Raw genomic sequence first — 17,200 nt, 5'->3', positions numbered from 1 at the left:
AAGAGCAAGGAGACTGGAGTGACAGCACAGTATGGGCTGAAGGGGAAAGATGGGCAGGGACCTGATCATGCACAGTCTTGTAGGCCATGATTTTATTCTGAAGCAATCAAAGAGTCTTAGGGAAGAGAGGGATGAGATTTTCTTTCCTTTTTAAAAAAAAGATTGATCACTCAGGCTGTTTTCTGAACAATGGGTTGTTGAGGGGAAGACTGAAAGCAGAGACCAGATACCAGACCATATGGGAGACTGATAATAGGGGCTTGGACCAGGCTGTTGGTTCTGGAAATTGAGAGAAGTTGATCAGTGGGAGATAGAACATTTAAGACTTGCTGATGGATGGAAATATCAATAACCTCAGATATGCAGATGGCAGAAAATGAAGAAGATCTAAAGAACTTCTTGTTGAAAGTGAAAGAGTAGAGTGAAAAAGTTGGCTTAAACTCAACATTCAGAAAACTAAGATCATGGCATCTGATCCCGTCACTTCATGGCAAATAGATGGGGAAACAATGGCAACAGTGAGAGACTTTATTTTGGGGGGCTCCAAAATCATTGCAGATGGTGACTACAGCTATGAAATTAAAAGACGCTTGCTCCTTGGAAGAAAAGCTATGGCCAATCTAGACGGAATATTAAAAAGCAGAGACATTACTTTGCCAACAAAGGTCCATCTAGTCAAAGCTATGGTTTTTCCAGTAGTCATGTATGGATGTGAGAGTGGGACTATAAAGAAAGCTGAGCACTGATGAATTGATGCTTTTGAACTGTGGTGTTGGAGAAGACGCTTGAGAGTCCCTTGGACTGCAAGGAGATCCAACCAGTCCATCCTAAAGGAAATTGATCCTGAATATTCATTGGAAGGACTGATGTTGAAGCTGAAACTCCAATACTTTGGCCACCTGATGTGAAGAACCGACTCACTGGAAAAGACCTTGATGCTGGGAAAGATTGAAGGTAGGAAGAGAAGGGGACGACAGAGCATGAGATAATTGGATGGCATCACAGGCTCAATGGACATGAGTTTGAGTAAGTTCCAGGAGTTGGTGATGGACAGGGAAGCCTGGTGTGCTGCAGTCCATGGGGTCTCAAAGAATCAGACACAACTGAGCAAAGAACTAAACTGATGAGTGGAATGTAGGGGTAGAAGGGAAGGCACATAGACTCTGGGTTTCTGACTTTCCTCACTGTATGGAGAATGGTTCCATTTAGTATGTTAACTGGGGGAGGTGACTGGGGAAGGATCAGGTGGAAGGAGCTGTTTTAAAAGTTCGAGGTACATATTTAGATCTCGTGAGGTGATCTTCATGGAGGTAAGCTGTTGGAAATATGAACCTGGAGTTTGGGCCACAGATACCTGCCTTTTCCAAGTCAGGGGTGTGGTGAGGAGGTGTGAGCCACGGAAAGGTGAGAAGGATGAGGAAAGGGTGTGCAGATCTTCAGAAGGCAGTGCGGGGGTGGGGTGGAGCAGGGTATGTCCTGGGGTGCAGAACCTTAAGGGTGCAGAACCTAAAGGTGATAGAGGCTTTCTAGGCCACAGGTCCCCACGCTCATCTCCCAGCTCACGCACGCTGGTTGTTTCTTCTCCACTGGCCCAGGATGTTCCTGTCTTTTCCTCTGGTATGGGTTGCTTCCTGGCTCCAGGCATCTTTCTCATCCTTGCTCACACGCCGGCTTTTCCAGTTCAGTGGGAATTGGGAAAAGGCCTAGGACCAGCCCTGTTTCCCTCATCAGACGCATCTTCGATGAGGCATCCAGTGATTCAGTTTTTCTGGTCACAGATTGAGTTCCTCGCCGTCCTTCAGCCGTCGCGTCAGGATTGGAGATCTGCATATGTAAATGAATGATTAGAAATAATTATGGGCTGAGTCAGCAGCTCCCTACTAGAAATAGAACCCAGGCGTCTTGACACAGAAACCTGAGGTTTCCCCCTACTGTCTGGCGGACTGGGCGTCCACCTGGCGGCGAGGACCCTTTCCGGGGTATTCACAGCAGTAATAGAGGTTTAGTTTCTCTGCGGCCCCCTCGCGCTCTGCCGCGCAGCAAGTAGACTGACCAGGCGTGGGCGGGGCGAGGGCGGAGCTGGACCGGGGCGGGGCTTACATGTGGGCGGGGCTTCCTTGAGTTCCGGAGTCGACTAGCTGCCTGGGCCGGAGCGGAGATGCAGCCGCCGCCCCGAAAAGTGAGCTTGGTCTGGAAACGGGGACTCCCGGCGGGCTGGGGGAGTGATGCGGACCAAGGGGGCACCAGACCCGACCAGGGGGTCGAAGAGTAGGAAGGGGTCAAAGGCCAACCCAGAAGTAACCGAGGAAACAGCCCAGCTCCTCCTTGGCCCCGCCCCCTCACCGCTCCCAGCGCGGAGTGTTTTTCAGGTCCCCGCGCCCGGGGTCTTCATCCTCTTTTTACCCCTACAGGTGAAGCCGGCCCAGGAGGTGAAGCTTCGCTTCCTGGAGCAGCTGAGCATCCTTCAGACCCGGCAGCAGCGAGAGGCAGACCTACTGGAGGATATCAGGTAGACCCTGACCCCCTCCACATATCCCCCACTTTCTCTGTCACATGCTCCGCCCCTTCTCCAACATACTACAGCTGTCGGGGCGGGCGGGGGTGAAGAGCTCTCCAACCTGCCCATTCAAGTCCTTCACCCTAGGCCTCTCTCATACCGGATAGGAATTATCCTTCCGCCCACTCCAACACATATAAACACACTGGGACCCTCCCTCAAAGCCCTTCACTCCACACTGCCCCGCCACCCCCCCCCCCCCCCAAATCAAGCTTTGGGCAGAAGCCTACCCCCCCACCCTACCCCCCGCTTCGAAACCTGTTGGAAGGCTGGCGGACACTGTACCCAGGCCCCCGTGCGTCCTCACCTCCAAGCCCGCAGATGGTTCTCCAGGGGTGGGGAGGATCCTGCTGGGTCTCTGAGCACTGAGGTGAGGTTGTCCTGTGCTGCGGCTGCCCGAGGTGATCTCAAGGACTCTCTCTTCAGCGTCAGTGTAGTCACGCTCTAGGCCTGACTCCCCACTCCTTCCTGCACACGCTGAAGACAGGATAGAGGGTGGGAGAAATGGACCAAATGGTAACACCCCCCTCCCCCACCCCCAATCTCCACAGATCCTACAGCAAGCAGAGGGCAGCCATTGAACGGGAGTATGGGCAGGTATGGGACTCTCTTCTCTGGACCTTGCCTTTTGTTCTGACCTCCTTTACACCACTAGCAGTGTGGCTCCACACATACTTCTGTGCTGGTCAAGAGCACATGCCTAGAATCAGGCACGGTGTGTGTCAAGTCTCTGCTGTGGTACTATTTAGTTGTGTGACCTTGGACAAGTTACTTAACCTCTGGGCCTCAATTTCTTTCTCTGTAAAATGGGAATAATAATAATTGTACCTTCACGCAGGGTTCTTGCAAGGATGGAATAAGTTAATGCATGTAAAGCACTTAGCAAAGTGAGGAGTATTATTATATTGTGGTCCTATGTTCTCACACGTGGGGTCTTTGAAAGGGAATCGGGTCTGTGATGATTTTCCCGCCAGGCACTTCAGAAACTGGCTGGGCCATTCTTGAAGAGGGAAGGACACCGGAGTGGGGAGACGGACAGCAGGTGAGTCCCACAGTGGGGTGGGGTGGGGGGAACTGGGGGCCAAGAAAGAATGAAGCACTCAACCCCAGGAACCTGTAGGGAGGGCACGTGAGCTGTAGGTGGAGCTGATGCAGCAGGAGGAGAGCAGCTGACCCAGCAAGGACACTGGATGGCGGGGGAGGGCATGAGGGATCCTTGTGGCTGAGATAATGGGCGGATCGATTGATGGGCTCCCAGACGAGGGGGATGGGAAAGCTGTCTGTCTCCCATGGTTCTGGAAGGGGGGCATCTCGTGAAGCTTTGGAGTACTCACCTCCTTAACACAGTCTTTCTCTGGGGAGAGGCAGGATGGTGTTCGGTGCCTGGCGCTGCCTGCTAGATGCCACCATGGCTGGGGGCCAAGCCCGGCTCCAGGCATCTGACCGATACCGTGACCTGGCTGGGGGCACGGGGCGGAGTGCTAAGGAGCAGGTGCTTCGGAAGGTATGGTTCAGTGGATGGGGTGAAGGAAGGGCTGACTCAGGGATGGAGGTGGTCTGGATCAGGACTTCCTGTGACCATGCCCCTAGGGAGCAGAGAACCTTCAGAGGGCACAGGCTGAGGTGCTGCTGTCTGTCCGGGAGCTGAGCCGAAGCCGAAAGCTGTATGGGCAGCGGGAACGCGTGTGGGCCTTGGCCCAGGAGAAGGCGGCTGATGTCCAGGCCAGGTGGGCTGATGGGGAGTTGGGAAGCCTGGGGACAGGGTGTAGAGCCAAGTCTCCATGTCTGGGTCTGACCTCCACTCCTTTCCTTTGCCTGCACAGGCTTAACCGAAGTGACCATGGCCTCTTTCACACTCGGACCAGTCTTCAGAAACTCAGCACCAAGGTTCAGAGGATGTGGGCATGAGTGGGGACAGGGAGAGGTGGACAGATTAGTCTAGTGGTTTAGAACCCAGGGGCCTAAGTCAGAGAGACTGGGATGAATCCAGGCTACCCCACTTCCTTGGTGCATGACCTTGGTAAACTTGTTCTCTCCGAGACTCATTTTCTTCATCTCTAAAATAGACTAGTACCTTTGTTTTTCGTTCCTTTTTTATGCACTTACTGAGGACTTTTATGTACTAGGCATTGTTCGAAACACGAGGGATACAGTGGGGAACACTACCTGTAGAGTTCCTGCCTTCACAGCCTGGTTAGGGGAGACAGATAGTAAATACACAAAGACTCAGAATAAATGAAAAGATCCTTTGATAAAGCATAACAGGGGAGTGTAATTTAGAGGGAAAGCCTGAGTGTCAAGGAGGAACCAGCTGTGCAAAGATGTAGAGGAAGAACATTCTAGGGAGAGGCAGTGATAAGTGCAAAGGCTCTGAGGTGACAATAACTTTGTAGGCTCAAGGAACTGAGAGAAGGCCAGTGTGGCTGGAGCACTGTGAGCAGGGGGACGAGTACTGTGGAAAGAGAGAGGGTGCTGGGGCCAGCTCATGTTGGCCCAGGTAGACCATGATAAGAAGCAGTTGGGATTTTCTTCTAAATGTATGCAGTTTCCACTAGCGGACTTTGATCAGGAGTTGTGAGTATGTAAAATTTTTAGTATAGTTTGCCAGTTATCTCAATAATGTGAGAATTCTTTCTGGATCTGGGTTAGTCTTGGAAGAACACCAAGAGTCTAGAGCTCCCAGCTGACACCTGTGTTCCTCTCCTAGCTGTCTGCCCAATCAGCCCAGTACTCCCAGCAGCTGAGAGCAGCCCGCAATGAGTACCTGCTGAACTTGGTGGCCACCAATGCCCACCTTGACCACTACTACCAGGAAGAACTGCCGGCCCTGCTCAAGGCTAGTCTCAGCCTAGATACCCCTGCCTCTCCACAGAGAGAGCCTCTCCCTGCCTCTCATCACCCACAGGCTGAGTTGGGCGGGGGATCTAGCCTGCTTAGAATGGGCAGAAGAGACATTCCTGGCTTCTGCTTCTAGCTGGCTGCGTGACATTGTGCAGAACACTTAACCCTTCTGAACTCCTGTTTCCACAACAGGAATAACCCTTGCTCAGACTACTTTATAAGACTAATGGGGCTCAAGGGAGAGAATGAATGTGAAAATGCTTTTTAAACTGTTAAGTGCTATGTACACAAGAGGGTCTGTTTTTAGAAGCAATAATAATGTCTTATTCCTTCCCAATTTCCTATACCTCATGCCCATCACCCACCCAAACCTGGACAGAGAGCCTGCTTGGGGGGAGGGTGGTGTCAGCATCTTGGGACTCTCTCCAGGCTCTGGTCAGTGAGCTGTTAGAACACCTGAGGGACCCGCTGACCTCACTGAGCCGCACTGAGCTGGAAGCTGCAGAGATGGCCCTGGAGCATGCTCGCCGCGGGAGGCAAGTGACCTCCCAGGTGAGGGCTGTGCCCTATTGGAGCCCCCCAGAGATCCTCTTTACCCTTCTCTCCCAGTGCAGCCCACCCCACCACATGTCTGCCCATTTCCTTGTCCTTTCTCTTCCAAGAAGGGCTGGGGACAGGCTTGGAGAGGGAGCCAGTGTGGCTGACTTTGATTTTTTCCAACCCCCAAGGTAAGCTGGGAGCAGGATCTGGAGCTTTTTCTTCAGGAACCTGGAGTGTTTTCCCCCACCCCACCTCAGCAGTTTCAGCCAGCAGGGAATGATCAGGTGAGACCTCTGTGCTAGGTGGATCCAGGCCAGTTGTGAAGGGGACTGTGGTTTAGGCCTCTCCCCGATTATTCACATCCTAGTATTAACTTTGTTGTTCTTTAGTTGCTCAGTCATGTCTGACTCTTGTGATCCCATGGACTGTAGCCCACCAGGCTCCTCTGTCCATGGGATTTCCCAGGCAAGAATACTGGAGTGGGTTGCCATTTCTTTCTCCAGGGGGTCATCCCAACTCAGGGATCAAACCCACATCTCCTCCTGCATGGATAGGTGGATTCTTTACCACTGAGCCCCCAGGGAAGCCTGTGGAATTTACTTCAGTTCAGTTCAGTTCAGTCACTCAGTCGTGTCCGACTCTTTGCTACCCCATGAATTGCAGCACGCCAGCCCTCCCTGCCCATCATCAACTCCTGGAGTTTACTCAAACCCATGTCCATTGAGTCGGTGATGCCTTCCAGCCATCTCATCCTCTGTCGTCCCCTTCTCCTCCTGCCCCCAATCCCTCCCAGCATCAGGGTCTTCTCCAATGAGTCAACTCTTCGCATGAGGTGGCCAAAGTACTGGAGTTTCAGCTTCAGCATCAGTCCTTCCAGTGAACACCCAGGACTGATCTCCTTTAGGATGGACTGGTTGGATCTCCTTGCAGTCCAAGGGACTCTCAAGAGTCTTCTCCAACACCATAGTTCAAAAGCAACAATTTTTCGGCACTCAGCTTTCTTCACAGTTCAACTCTCACATCCATACATGACCACTGGAAAAACCATAGCCTTGACCAGATGGACCTTTGTTGACAAAGTAATGTCTCTGCTTTTTAATATGCTGTCTAGGTTGGTCATAACTTTCTTTCCAAGGAGTAAGCATCTTTTAATTTCATGCCTGCAATCACCATCTGAAGTGATTTTGGAGTCCCCAAAAATAAAGTCTGACACTGTTACCACTGTCTCCCCATCTGTTTCCCATGAAGTGATGGGACCGGATGCCATGATCTTAGTTTTCTGAATGTTAAGCTTTAAGCCAACTTTTTCACTCTCCTCTTTCACTTTCAAGAGGCTTTTTAGTTCATCAGTGGAATTTACTTAGAAACTGTTAAACCATGGACAGAGGGTTTCAGAACCCCAGTTCACCTCCCTCCCACCAGGACACAGATTAACACTCTTTATCCCACCCTTCTCTCTTTTCACTTCACTATCTTTTTCATTCTACCTCTTCCCCTCAACCTGGATCCCATTTCCAGGACTGTGTTTGTGTGTCCACAGTCGTAGGTGTGTGCTCCCACCTGTTTGTGGGGAGGTGATAAGGAGGGAACTGTAGGGAGGAGGTGTAAAAGGAGCAGCGTCAGGCAGTCCTCACAGTTCCCTATTCATTCAGGTGTGTGTCCTGGAGCTGGAAGGGGGTGCAGGAGGTGTGGCGGGGGAGAGTGGCCTGGAGAAAGAAATTCAACGCTGGACAAGCCGAGCTGCCCGAGACTATAAGATCCAGCATCATGGGCATCGGGTGAGGTGGGGGTGCAGCTGTCATGGGTGGGCAAGAAATGCTGAGTGATGGGGGTCCCTGAGTCACTGAGGGATGCCATGGGGCTGTAGGCAGGAGGGGAGGGAAGAGTAATTCAAGCCAATAGTGTGGCACAGTAATTAAGAGCATAGCTTTGGGAGCAAGACTCACCTGGACTCAAATCCTGCTCTGTTGCTTCCTAGTTATATAACTCTGAGTAAGAGAGTACTGAGTGACTTCAGCTCTTTGGACCTCAGTTTCCTTGTCATTAAAGTGGGGCTAATAATAGCACCTACATCCCAGGGAAGATTAAATGACATAATGCGTGTGAAGCAACTAGCTAACTACCAGTTTGTTCTAAGTTGTGCCCCATGGTGTCTCCACCCTCCCCTGTCCTCCACCTCTCCAACCAGGTGCTGCAGCGGCTGGAGCAGAGGCGGCAGCAGGCTCCAGAGCGAGAGGCTCCAGGCATAGAACAGCGGCTGCAGGAAGTAAGGGAGAGCATCCGAAGGGCACAGGTGAGGCACCACGCTGGGGGTTTAAGGCCACTGAGATCACACCTCCTCTGGCCTCCTCCACTCCATCTGATGGTGGGGAGACTGCAAGCAGGAGGTAGTAGAGGGTGGACATATCTGGGGAGGCTCCACTCATTTCCCAGAGGCAGACCCAGCCATCGCCTGGGTTGATCCCTCTTCCCCATGTTAGGTGAGCCAGGTGAAGGGGGCTGCCCGACTGGCCCTGCTGCAGGGAGCTGGCCTGGATGTGCAGCACTGGCTGAAGCCAGCCATGACCCAGGCCCAGGATGAGGTGGAACAGGAGCGACGGCTCAGCGAGGCCCGGCTGTCCCAGAGGGACTTCTCTCCCACGGTGAGCTCCCTCCACTCCCTAGCCTTACACACTTGGGAGGGTAAAGAGCCCTAGTGGAAAGCAGACTTTATGAAACAGGAATCACAATGGTACATAACTCAACAGGTTGTTGTGAGGCTTGAATGGAATCACTTAAGTGTTTAATTCTTGGCACGGTTTGTAACAGAGTTCTCAGTTAACTTTTACTGTGAGTATAGAATGGTGGTTATGAACTAAGGTCCTGAGAGCAGGCTGTAAGCAGTTTGAGTACCAGACATTGCATTTACTAGCAGTGTGATCTTGGAAAGTGATTGAAGCTTTCTGGGCCTCAATTTCCTCATAAGTAAAATGAGGTTGGTAGTTTCACAAAATAACACAGGGTTATTAAGAAACTTGGCTTCGCCGGTGGCGCTAGTGGTAAAGAACCCGCCTGCCCATGCAGGAGGTGCAGATGTGGGTTGACCCCTGGGTCGGGAAGATCCCCTGGAGTAGGAAATGGCAACCCACTCCAGTATTCTTGCCTGAGAAAATTCCATGGGCAGAGAAGCCCGGCAGGGGTTGCAAAGAGTTGGACACGACTGAGCATGCGTGCCATTAAGAAGCTTAAACAAGACAACATACATGAGATACATAGCACTGTGCCTGGCACACAGTAAGCGCTCAACTACTGTAACCCTGTGATTATCATTAGTGTTTTCCTGCTCTCTGATGACTCCCTGTGATCCAGAGTGATTGGTTGGTTGGTACTGCCTTGGAGGAGGATCCACAAGGTTAACAGGAGGATGGAATGGGAGACACAGAGGGTACTTGAGACCGGGCCTCATAGTGATGTCTGTTCTCTGCCCCTACAGGCTGAGGATGCTGAGCTGTCTGACTTTGAGGAGTGTGAGGAGACTGGGGAGCTCTTTGAGGAGCCTGCCCCCCCAGCCCTGGCCACCAGGCCCCTCCCCTGCCCTGCCCATGTGGTGTTTGGCTATCAGGTGTGAATGGGGGTAAGGACCTCAGACCATCAGGGCTAGGGGACAACCAGTCCTGAATTCTTCTTTGTGGGGCCCAGGCAGGACGTGAGGACGAGCTGACCATCACAGAGGGCGAGTGGCTGGAGGTCATAGAGGAGGGAGATGCCGACGAATGGGTCAAGGTGGGTAGGGACCTGGGGCTCAGACCTTGGCAAGGGAGCAGTGGGAGGGACTTCTGTGTGGCCCATAAAGACCCAGCCAGAAAAGCTGGAAGCCTGAGTGGAGGAGGGCCAGGGCCGTGGACAGCTGAGGCAAGCCCACTTTCTGTTCACATTGCTGGGAGAGCAGGCTCGGAACCAGCACGGTGAGGTAGGCTTTGTCCCTGAGCGCTATCTCAACTTCGCGGACCTCTCCTTCCCTGAGAGCAGCCGTGACAGCGACAACCCTTTGGGGGCGGAGCCCACAGGTAAGAAAGGGACAAGAATTGCTGAGTCATTGTGGCCCTGGGATGTCATGGTCCAGGGCACGCTGCCTACCTCCTCCCCTCACCATCTTTCCTGGGCTTCTACAGCGTTCCTGGCCCGTGCCCTGTACAGCTACACTGGACAGAGTGCCGAGGAGCTAAGTTTCCCTGAGGGGGCGCTCATCCGCCTGCTGCCCCGGGCCCAGGATGGAGTGGATGATGGCTTCTGGAGGGGAGAATTTGGGGGCCATGTTGGGGTCTTCCCCTCCCTGCTGGTGGAGGAGCTACTTGGCCCCCTAGGGCCATCTGAACTCTCAGACCCTGAGCAGGTGAGCCTTCCTTTTCCCTGGGTCGCCAGGCACTTCTGGTTGACCCTCCCATGCACAGAGGTCCCATATTCATCTTAATGCTCCATCCCCTGTATTGTGGCTTGGGCCTCCCCATCTCCTTTGGCACAGAGAAAAGAGAAAGCAAGGCAGTCTTCATAAGAGTTTGGTTGTCCTGTTTTAGAGCTGGATTTAAGTTCAGATTCCTGTTTAATTAGTTTAGGCAATGATTAGGCCTCGCTGAGCTTGTTTCTTCACATGCATGTAGAAGGGGGATAATAATAATCTTTTTCAAGAGACTCACTTACCTGATTTGAGATAATGGAGGTAAAATGCTTAGCACAATGGCCCCTAGGAGGTGCTTTGATATATGGTACCTATTGTTCTAGCAAGATTTTGTCACTAACTAGCTTTGTGATTTGGGATAGATGGTTTAATCTGAGTCTCACCTCTGACATAGTAATCATCAATACCTCCTTCATGGGTTGGTGGTGAGGAATGAATAAATTTTTAGTGCATGTGAAGTGCCAGCAAAATGCCTGGGACATATTAAGTGTCAATACATATGGGCTGTTGAAATGTGTATCACCTACAACCCTACCCATATACAAGCATTTGGCTGCTCTCTGGCTTGGGAAGTGATGGGACAGGAACTGAAGGTGGGATGAGAAGAATAGCTGGTGAAATCTTCCCACATGCCAGGAATAAGCCTTTGCCCTCTCATTCCCAGATACTGCCATCCCCTTCCCCTCCCAGCTTTTCCCCTCCTGCACCCACCTCTGCTGTGGATGGATCCCCTGCACCTGTCCTGCCCGGTGGTGAGTAGAAGGAGCTGGGCCCCCAGGAGGGTAAGAGACAGGAAGTCTAGGACTCTTGGGTTATACTTGGCCCCTTTGCTTGCCCTCATGAACCTCCTCCCTCAGGCTCTCTGAAGCTTGATGGTAGAAGAATTTGGGCTTTGGAGCCAGGCCCACTGTTCAAACTCTGCCCAGACTTCCTAGCATGCAATTTAACCTGTCTGGGCCTTTATAGAGTGAGGAGGAAGGTTCCTCCCTCATTGAGTTTTGAGAGGTAAAGAGATGTCTGTAGGGTACCCAGTGTTGTGCTGGGCACATAGCAAGCATGCAATTAGTAACTGTTTCTCATTATTAAAATTAACCAGTTTCTCCCACAGTGTTTTCCCAATACACATCCTTAGTGTTCTTGAATCCTGCAAACATCTGGTTTGCGTCATCATTTTCCTCGTCCATCTTTTCCAAAACCATCTCTTCTAAAACGTATTTCCACTTTCTTCTCTGAATCTTTCTCCCTGTCCCTGGAGCCCCTGTTAGCATTTTCTGCACCCTACTTCTCCAGCACCCTTAGTTTACTTTGAATCCTTTATTACTCATTCATTGTGTTTGTTGGTGTTTCATTATTCAGTCGCTGACAGCCATTAGGGGTGGGGGAGCTCTGATCCCACCTCCCCTACTCTGGTACCTTTAGCAGGGCTGAGTATACAACAGGTGCCCAGTAAGTGTTGAGGTTAGATGGACTGATGGATGTTATGACCCAGGTTAGTGACTGTTAAATCAGAAAATATTTAGAGAGTGCCATGGACCTAGTAGCTCAGTTGGTAAAGAATCCACCTGCAATGCAGGAACCCTGTTTCAATTCCTGAGTCGGGAAGATCTCCTGGAGAAGGGATAGGCTACCCACTCCAGTATTCTTGGGCTTCCCTGGTGGCTCAACTGGTAAAGGATCCGCCTGCAGTGTGGGAGACCTGGGTTCAATCCCTGGATTGGGAAGATCCCCTGGAGAAGGGAACGGCTGTCCACTCCAGTATTCTGGCCTGGAGAATTCCATGGACTGTATAGTCCATGGAGTCGCAAAGAGTCAGACACAACTGAGCGACTTTCATGGTCCTAAGTGCTGGAGATACAGAAGTGAACAAAATAAAGTCAGAAGGCTGACTTGCGGTTCTTATTTCCAGACCAAGACTTGGACTGCCCTGGGTCTCTGGATATGATGGCACCTCGACTCAGGCCGGTAAGGGCCCCTCCCGTGGAGGAGAGTGTTGGAAGAGGGGTCAGTCCAATTTGTCCTGTTTTATCTGCAGAGCAGAGGGAATGGACGGGATATCCCCAAGGGAAGCCTCAGGAGCACTGACTGTGTGTTTCCTACAGATGCGTCCACCGCCTCCCCCGCCAGCTAAAGCCCCAGATCCTGGCCACCCAGATCCCCTCACCTGAAGCCGGGGGGACTCTCCATCCCCTAGTGATGCTGCTGCCCCATCTCCGTGCTGTCAGACTGCCCCTCCCCATGGTGATCCAAAGCGACACAGTCAAATGCTGGAATCTCCCTGATTTCCATTCTCACCTTCAGGGGTAGACACTACTTCTCCACCCATTTCTGGGGCTGGAACCCACTCCTTTTCCTCCATGATCCTTCAGCCATCTCTGGGGCTGAAACTACCCCCTTTCTCTTCTGCCTCCACCCCATCTCTAGGGTGGTGAACTACCCTGAAATCTCTGGGACTGGAATTTGTCCCCCGAAGTCTTGAGTGACTCTGGCTCATTTGTGTCTCCACCCTGATTCTGTGAACCACCCCACTACAGATGCCAGTGCCACTGGGGTTGGGGCCTGGGATGGGGATAGGCCTGTCAGAAGGAGCTGGAGCCAGTATGCGAAGCAGCTGTAATGGTCTGAGCGGATTTATTGACAGTGAATAAAGGTCACAAAGCCCGAGCCAGGGCCTGGGCCTCTTGTGCCAAGAGGACAGAGGGCCTAAGGTGCTATTGCTTTAAGGGTCCACCAAGGGCAGGGGCCTGCTCCCAGCCGCCACGCTGTAGCACATGGAGTGAGGTGATGGGGAAGGTGGGTCAGGCGGCCTGCGGGCAGGCAGGGGAAGGGGAAGAGGCTGAGGGCCAGGGATGGGACTTCTCCCCAGGTCCCCCCAGCCTGAGACTGTGCAACTCCAGGTGGAAGTAGAGTGGGTCCCTCAGCTGGGGGGCAGTGCTGTCCACTGGAGAGGAGGGGCTTCATGCCCACCCACTCCCTGGCCTGCCAGCTGGTAGTCCGTCAGCACAGTGAAGGAGGCGGCTTGGAGGAAAGGAAGGATGACTGTTGCCTCCTATTCAAGCGGAGCCCCTGCTTTTCCCCAGAGGCTGCGGGACCTTCCCTACTCCCTGGAGCACATGGCCACTCCCCACCACCAAACCAAGGAATATGTACCAATGGCTGAGCCTGCGGTTGACCCCGGGAATTCAGGGAACCAATGGGCTGAGGTAGTTTCATTTAGGGGTTGGGAGGATGAGATTGACTTGGGGCCCAGGCAGAATCACCTCACACCCGCCCTGCTCCCCGTGGTGGGGACACCTGAGAGAGAGGAGGGGAGGACAATGAGAGAACAGGACGTGGGTCATACCAGTGCCCCTTGCAGAGCAGGGGCAATAAGAGCTCAGCCCATTGCAGCGCTGGCCATGTCTTCATACCTGGTGATTTGAGGTGTCCTGTTTGCTTGACTGTCCGTTTGCTTCTTTTCTGGCCGGCCCTGGGCTTGGGCCCCTCCCTCCAGCCCCGAGCATCGGCTCTGCAGAGGCTCCAGGGTTCCCCTCAAGTGCACGAGGGACTTGGCTGCTGTCCCTGAGTCCTCCATTCTGCATGGGGGTGCTGGCGAGGGTTGGGGGCTGCGGCCTCTCAGGGGGAAGGCTTTCGATGGCAGGCATCCCTGTCCTGGGCTGCCCTCCCCCAGGCCCCTGGCCGCCCCCTGGGTCCTGCCCCCCACCAGACCCCCAGCTCCTGTCCGTGGGAGAGCCGTCACGATGCTCATGCAGCCCATAGCGCTTCTCAATGTGCGTCACCCGGAACCTGGGAGGGGAGGGGACACGGGCTTAGGGCCACTACTCAGAGACTGCTTGGCTCTTCCTTCTGGTCAGGGACATCCTGGGTTTGATAGCCATGTCCTTCTGATCTAAGGCAGGGGAGACAGCCTCTGTGGGGCATATTGTGCAGCCTGACTCCTGCTGTAGCTCCCAGTCCAGGAAGCAAGAGCCAGGGCCCACCTTTGGAGTCAAATGCCTGAGCACTGGATCCCACCTCAACCTCCCTGTCACTGGGGTACTCTATACCCACCTGCCCACAGAGAACACGGTGGTCTCCCCAGGCCGGGGGCGACTCTTTCCTTCCTTGGAGCGTCCCTGACGGACAAGTGGGGGTCTCTTGTTGCGGCTGCAGTGGATGCACGGGGCTGAGGAGCCCAGGTGCACTGTGTGATGATGGGAGGGGGCTCCGTCTTGCAGGCTGGAGGTGGCATCCACGCTGGATGGTAGGGAGGAAGGGAGCAGGGGGGAACATTCCCATTTTTCTTCCTGTTTGTTCCCGTTCTTTCAGTGTGCTCCTTATACCCCCCCAGATGTCCCACTTCCCCCAGGCTGCGCCATTCTTTTATTGTCTTTATCTAATAAACTGAATATGAAGATGTTGCTGACCATGTGTTGTTTTCCCTCCCAGGGCTAGAAAGTGTGCAATGTATAACCCAGGGGAGTGGCATAAGGGATGAAGGTTAGGCTTGATGACATCTAAAGGAGAGATGTGGTTTGGAGGATTCAGGATTTCTACCAAACTTTCTTCTTCCTGTCCGTTATTCAGCCTTACTCTCCCCTGTCACCCTAATCATGCAAGGAGACTGGGAGAAGAATGTGCTGGAGGAGAGGATACTTTCCAAGGCAAGCTACATCATACTGGACCGTGTTTCCAGCTCACCTGGACAGTTGCACTGTCCCTTCTCCTTCACTGTCCCCCAGCATCTCCTTCAGGGCCTCAGCGTTGGCTGAGGGGAGAAGGAAAAGAAGGGGTCAGTGGAGGCAAAGGCCAGGGCAAGAGAAAGTCGAGGAGGTGGGGGACAAGGGGACAGCCTACACCCACCTTCATTTTGGATGATGCAGCGAACAATCCTCTCTACTGTGTCCTCATTCATGTCATCGTCCTCAGCTGAAGGATGAAAGAAGTTGGTGAGGCAGAGGGAAATGAGTCAACTTTGAGGGTACATTACCTGGTGGCTTCTATGACTTATTGCTCAAGACCTACCCCTTTACCAAACTGCATCATGCTGTATCTTAGCATTTCAAGGGCCAGGGCAGAAAAGAAAGGAAAATCAGTGGGAGTCCAAGACTACCACCAGTGGGCCCTTCCCACCCATGGTGCCTTCTCTAGCCCTACTCAGGGTGGTGGCACCCCACTTGCCGACTCAAGAAATCGTTACTAGGCCTCCTATCTTGGTCAGGATTTAGCTTGGGTCTGTTGGCCAGGAAGAGGTGTGGGGAGAAGGGTGAGGGAGGAAGGTGATTGAGTCAGGTTCTAGGCTGTTCACTCACGGGGCTGGAGCTGGGCGTCGTCAGGCTCCGAGCCCCTTGAGGTGCGGCAGCGGTAGCCCTTCTTCTTGAGCACGTGGCAGATCATAAAGCCTACAAGGCCCATGAGGAAGAAGACCAGCACAAGCAGGAAGAGCATGTACAGCCCATGTTGGGGCGGTTCCAGGTCAGGCTGTGGTTCCGACATGAGGCCCTGGCGGGTGAGCACGGGCCAGGGCGGCTCCTGGAGTTAGGGGGCTGCAGCTAAGGATGGGGGGAGGGTTAGGAATGCCATCCTCAGGATTCGAGAGACAGACAAGCCTTTGAGGTCTGGCCCCACCCCCTACCCAACCAAGGAGCTGTCCGTGCCAGGGGTGCTGGTCCGGGCCAGGGGTGTCAGACGGCGGCTGCTCAAGCCCTCTTCCACTACCCTGGTCCCGCTTCCCCGACGCCCAGAGCTCCCCCTTTCCAGCTTGTCCTGAGCTTTCGTCCCTCCCAAGGACACTGCAGAGCGAGATGGGACGGAATTCTCAGGCGGCCGGCACAAGGATAGTGCCTGAGTCAGCGTCCACATCTCTTCTGCGCGGGCCTGAGTCAGGCCTCCGCAGCCCCTTCCCTTCCTGTACTGTCTCACACACACCCCCTCCCGCCTTTCGGGTTCTCCCGACCTGACCACCTGGCCCACCCGGTACCGGTGGTTTGGTTCTGGCTCCGGCTCCGGCTCCGGCTCCAGGGGCGTCCTAGTCCGGCTCAGGGCCCCCGACGCCCTCCCGGCGCTCATCCCTCGCTTCCTTCCCCTCCCCCCTTCGCCGCCTCAAGGGCTCCGGGCTGCGGCTGCAGATACCCGTGCCGCGGCAGGGGTGGGGGGAGGGAAGGATGGAAAGGGATGAGGGCTGGTTGGGACCGGCGACAGGCTCCAGACAACTCCAGCCGTGGAAAGAGAAGGAGAAGGGGGGCGCTGCCGCAGCCGCTCTGGGTCCCCCAAAGCCTTCGGCCGCCGGCCGGGAACCAGGGGGCGGAGCCCAGGTGTGCGGGGCGGAGAGAGAGAGCCCTGCGCGCTTCTGAGCGCAAGTGTGGTGCGCGCGTGACTGCGCAGCCCCCCCACTGCCGCCCGGTGACGGTGCGGTGCCGAGTCTGGGTCCGGGTGAGGCGGACGGGCAGTCAGGCGAGAGCGCTCTCCACTGGTCTATTGGGCACGCCTGGCTTGGCTCCAGCCCTCAGATGCCCCGGCTGGATGTGTAGCTGGGAATCTTCCCCAGCGGGCCGGGGGAAGCTGGCTTTCTGCACCTGAGAGGGTCAGCGTGGCCGGTTCTCCGAAGCCTCCTAAAGAGGCGACACGGCCTGCGCCCCGCTTGGGACAGGTAGCTGGACAGGATGGATCGGCTTCCCGAGGATTTGGCCCCCGCCGGGAAGGAAATGGCCCTGTCATCCTAGGACCGATGCTACTGTCCTCCGGCCGAGCCCAGACGCTCACGCCCCAGAACCTAGAAGGGCGGAGCAAGCCGAGGGCTGAACTCCGCAGGAGGCGTGACCTGGGCGTGGTCTAGGGGAGTCGGGCTTGGG

General features: G+C 54.2%; 2 protein-coding genes across 10 annotated transcripts; one reads left to right on the top strand and one right to left on the bottom strand.

The window, feature by feature from the left end:
- The first annotated feature begins 2,111 nt into the window (after positions 1–2,111).
- Positions 2,112–14,767, top strand: FCHSD1 (FCH and double SH3 domains 1). 7 transcript variants are annotated; one of them, XM_061151570.1, is made up of 20 exons: positions 2,112–2,179; positions 2,412–2,509; positions 3,109–3,154; positions 3,532–3,599; positions 3,926–4,061; positions 4,148–4,284; positions 4,381–4,444; positions 5,265–5,393; positions 5,828–5,950; positions 6,127–6,222; positions 7,591–7,716; positions 8,127–8,231; positions 8,419–8,580; positions 9,411–9,539; positions 9,617–9,700; positions 9,867–9,984; positions 10,090–10,310; positions 11,038–11,125; positions 12,280–12,335; positions 12,473–14,767. In XM_061151570.1, exons 1-20 carry the CDS (start codon positions 2,159–2,161, stop codon positions 12,536–12,538), a joined length of 2,073 nt encoding a protein of 690 aa, XP_061007553.1. In that variant the 5' UTR covers positions 2,112–2,158; the 3' UTR covers positions 12,539–14,767. The 7 variants fall into 7 exon arrangements, with proteins under 7 accessions (XP_061007553.1, XP_061007552.1, XP_061007549.1 ...); XM_061151569.1 differs by having other exon boundaries at positions 3,920–4,061; XM_061151568.1 differs by having other exon boundaries at positions 2,134–2,188; positions 3,920–4,061.
- RELL2 (RELT like 2) lies at positions 13,253–17,099 on the bottom strand. Of its 3 annotated transcripts, none has more exons than XM_061151574.1 (7): positions 16,306–17,099; positions 15,662–15,901; positions 15,213–15,278; positions 15,051–15,117; positions 14,421–14,606; positions 13,781–14,156; positions 13,253–13,388 (listed from the first exon to the last, which is right to left on the bottom strand). In XM_061151574.1, the coding sequence occupies exons 2-7, from the start codon at positions 15,843–15,845 to the stop codon at positions 13,368–13,370; spliced, it is 900 nt and encodes a 299-aa protein (XP_061007557.1). In that variant the 5' UTR covers positions 15,846–15,901; positions 16,306–17,099; the 3' UTR covers positions 13,253–13,367. The 3 variants fall into 3 exon arrangements, with proteins under 3 accessions (XP_061007557.1, XP_061007556.1, XP_061007555.1); XM_061151573.1 differs by having other exon boundaries at positions 16,323–17,099; XM_061151572.1 differs by having other exon boundaries at positions 16,330–17,099.
- Between the last annotated feature and the right edge of the window lie 101 nt (positions 17,100–17,200).

Source organism: Dama dama, chromosome 9 (genome assembly GCF_033118175.1).
Source record: "Dama dama isolate Ldn47 chromosome 9, ASM3311817v1, whole genome shotgun sequence".
Classification (NCBI taxonomy): Eukaryota; Metazoa; Chordata; class Mammalia; order Artiodactyla; family Cervidae; genus Dama; species Dama dama.
This window is presented reverse-complemented; position numbering and strand designations above follow the sequence as displayed.

Excerpts from the sequence above, each read along its gene's own strand:
- FCHSD1 (XM_061151564.1), top strand. The coding sequence starts at position 2,159 with ATGCAGCCGCCGCCCCGAAAAGTGAGCTTG. Across the intron at positions 2,510-3,108 it reads GACCTACTGGAGGATATCAG|ATCCTACAGCAAGCAGAGGG; the intron begins GTAGACCCTGAC and ends CAATCTCCACAG. Across the intron at positions 8,581-9,410 it reads AGAGGGACTTCTCTCCCACG|GCTGAGGATGCTGAGCTGTC; the intron begins GTGAGCTCCCTC and ends CTGCCCCTACAG.
- RELL2 (XM_061151574.1), bottom strand. The coding sequence starts at position 15,845 with ATGTCGGAACCACAGCCTGACCTGGAACCGCCCCAACATGGGCTGTAC. Across the intron at positions 14,607-15,050 it reads GGGACAGTGCAACTGTCCAG|CGTGGATGCCACCTCCAGCC; the intron begins GTGAGCTGGAAA and ends CCTACCATCCAG. Across the intron at positions 13,389-13,780 it reads AGGACACCTCAAATCACCAG|CCGCCTCCTTCACTGTGCTG; the intron begins GTATGAAGACAT and ends CTTTCCTCCAAG.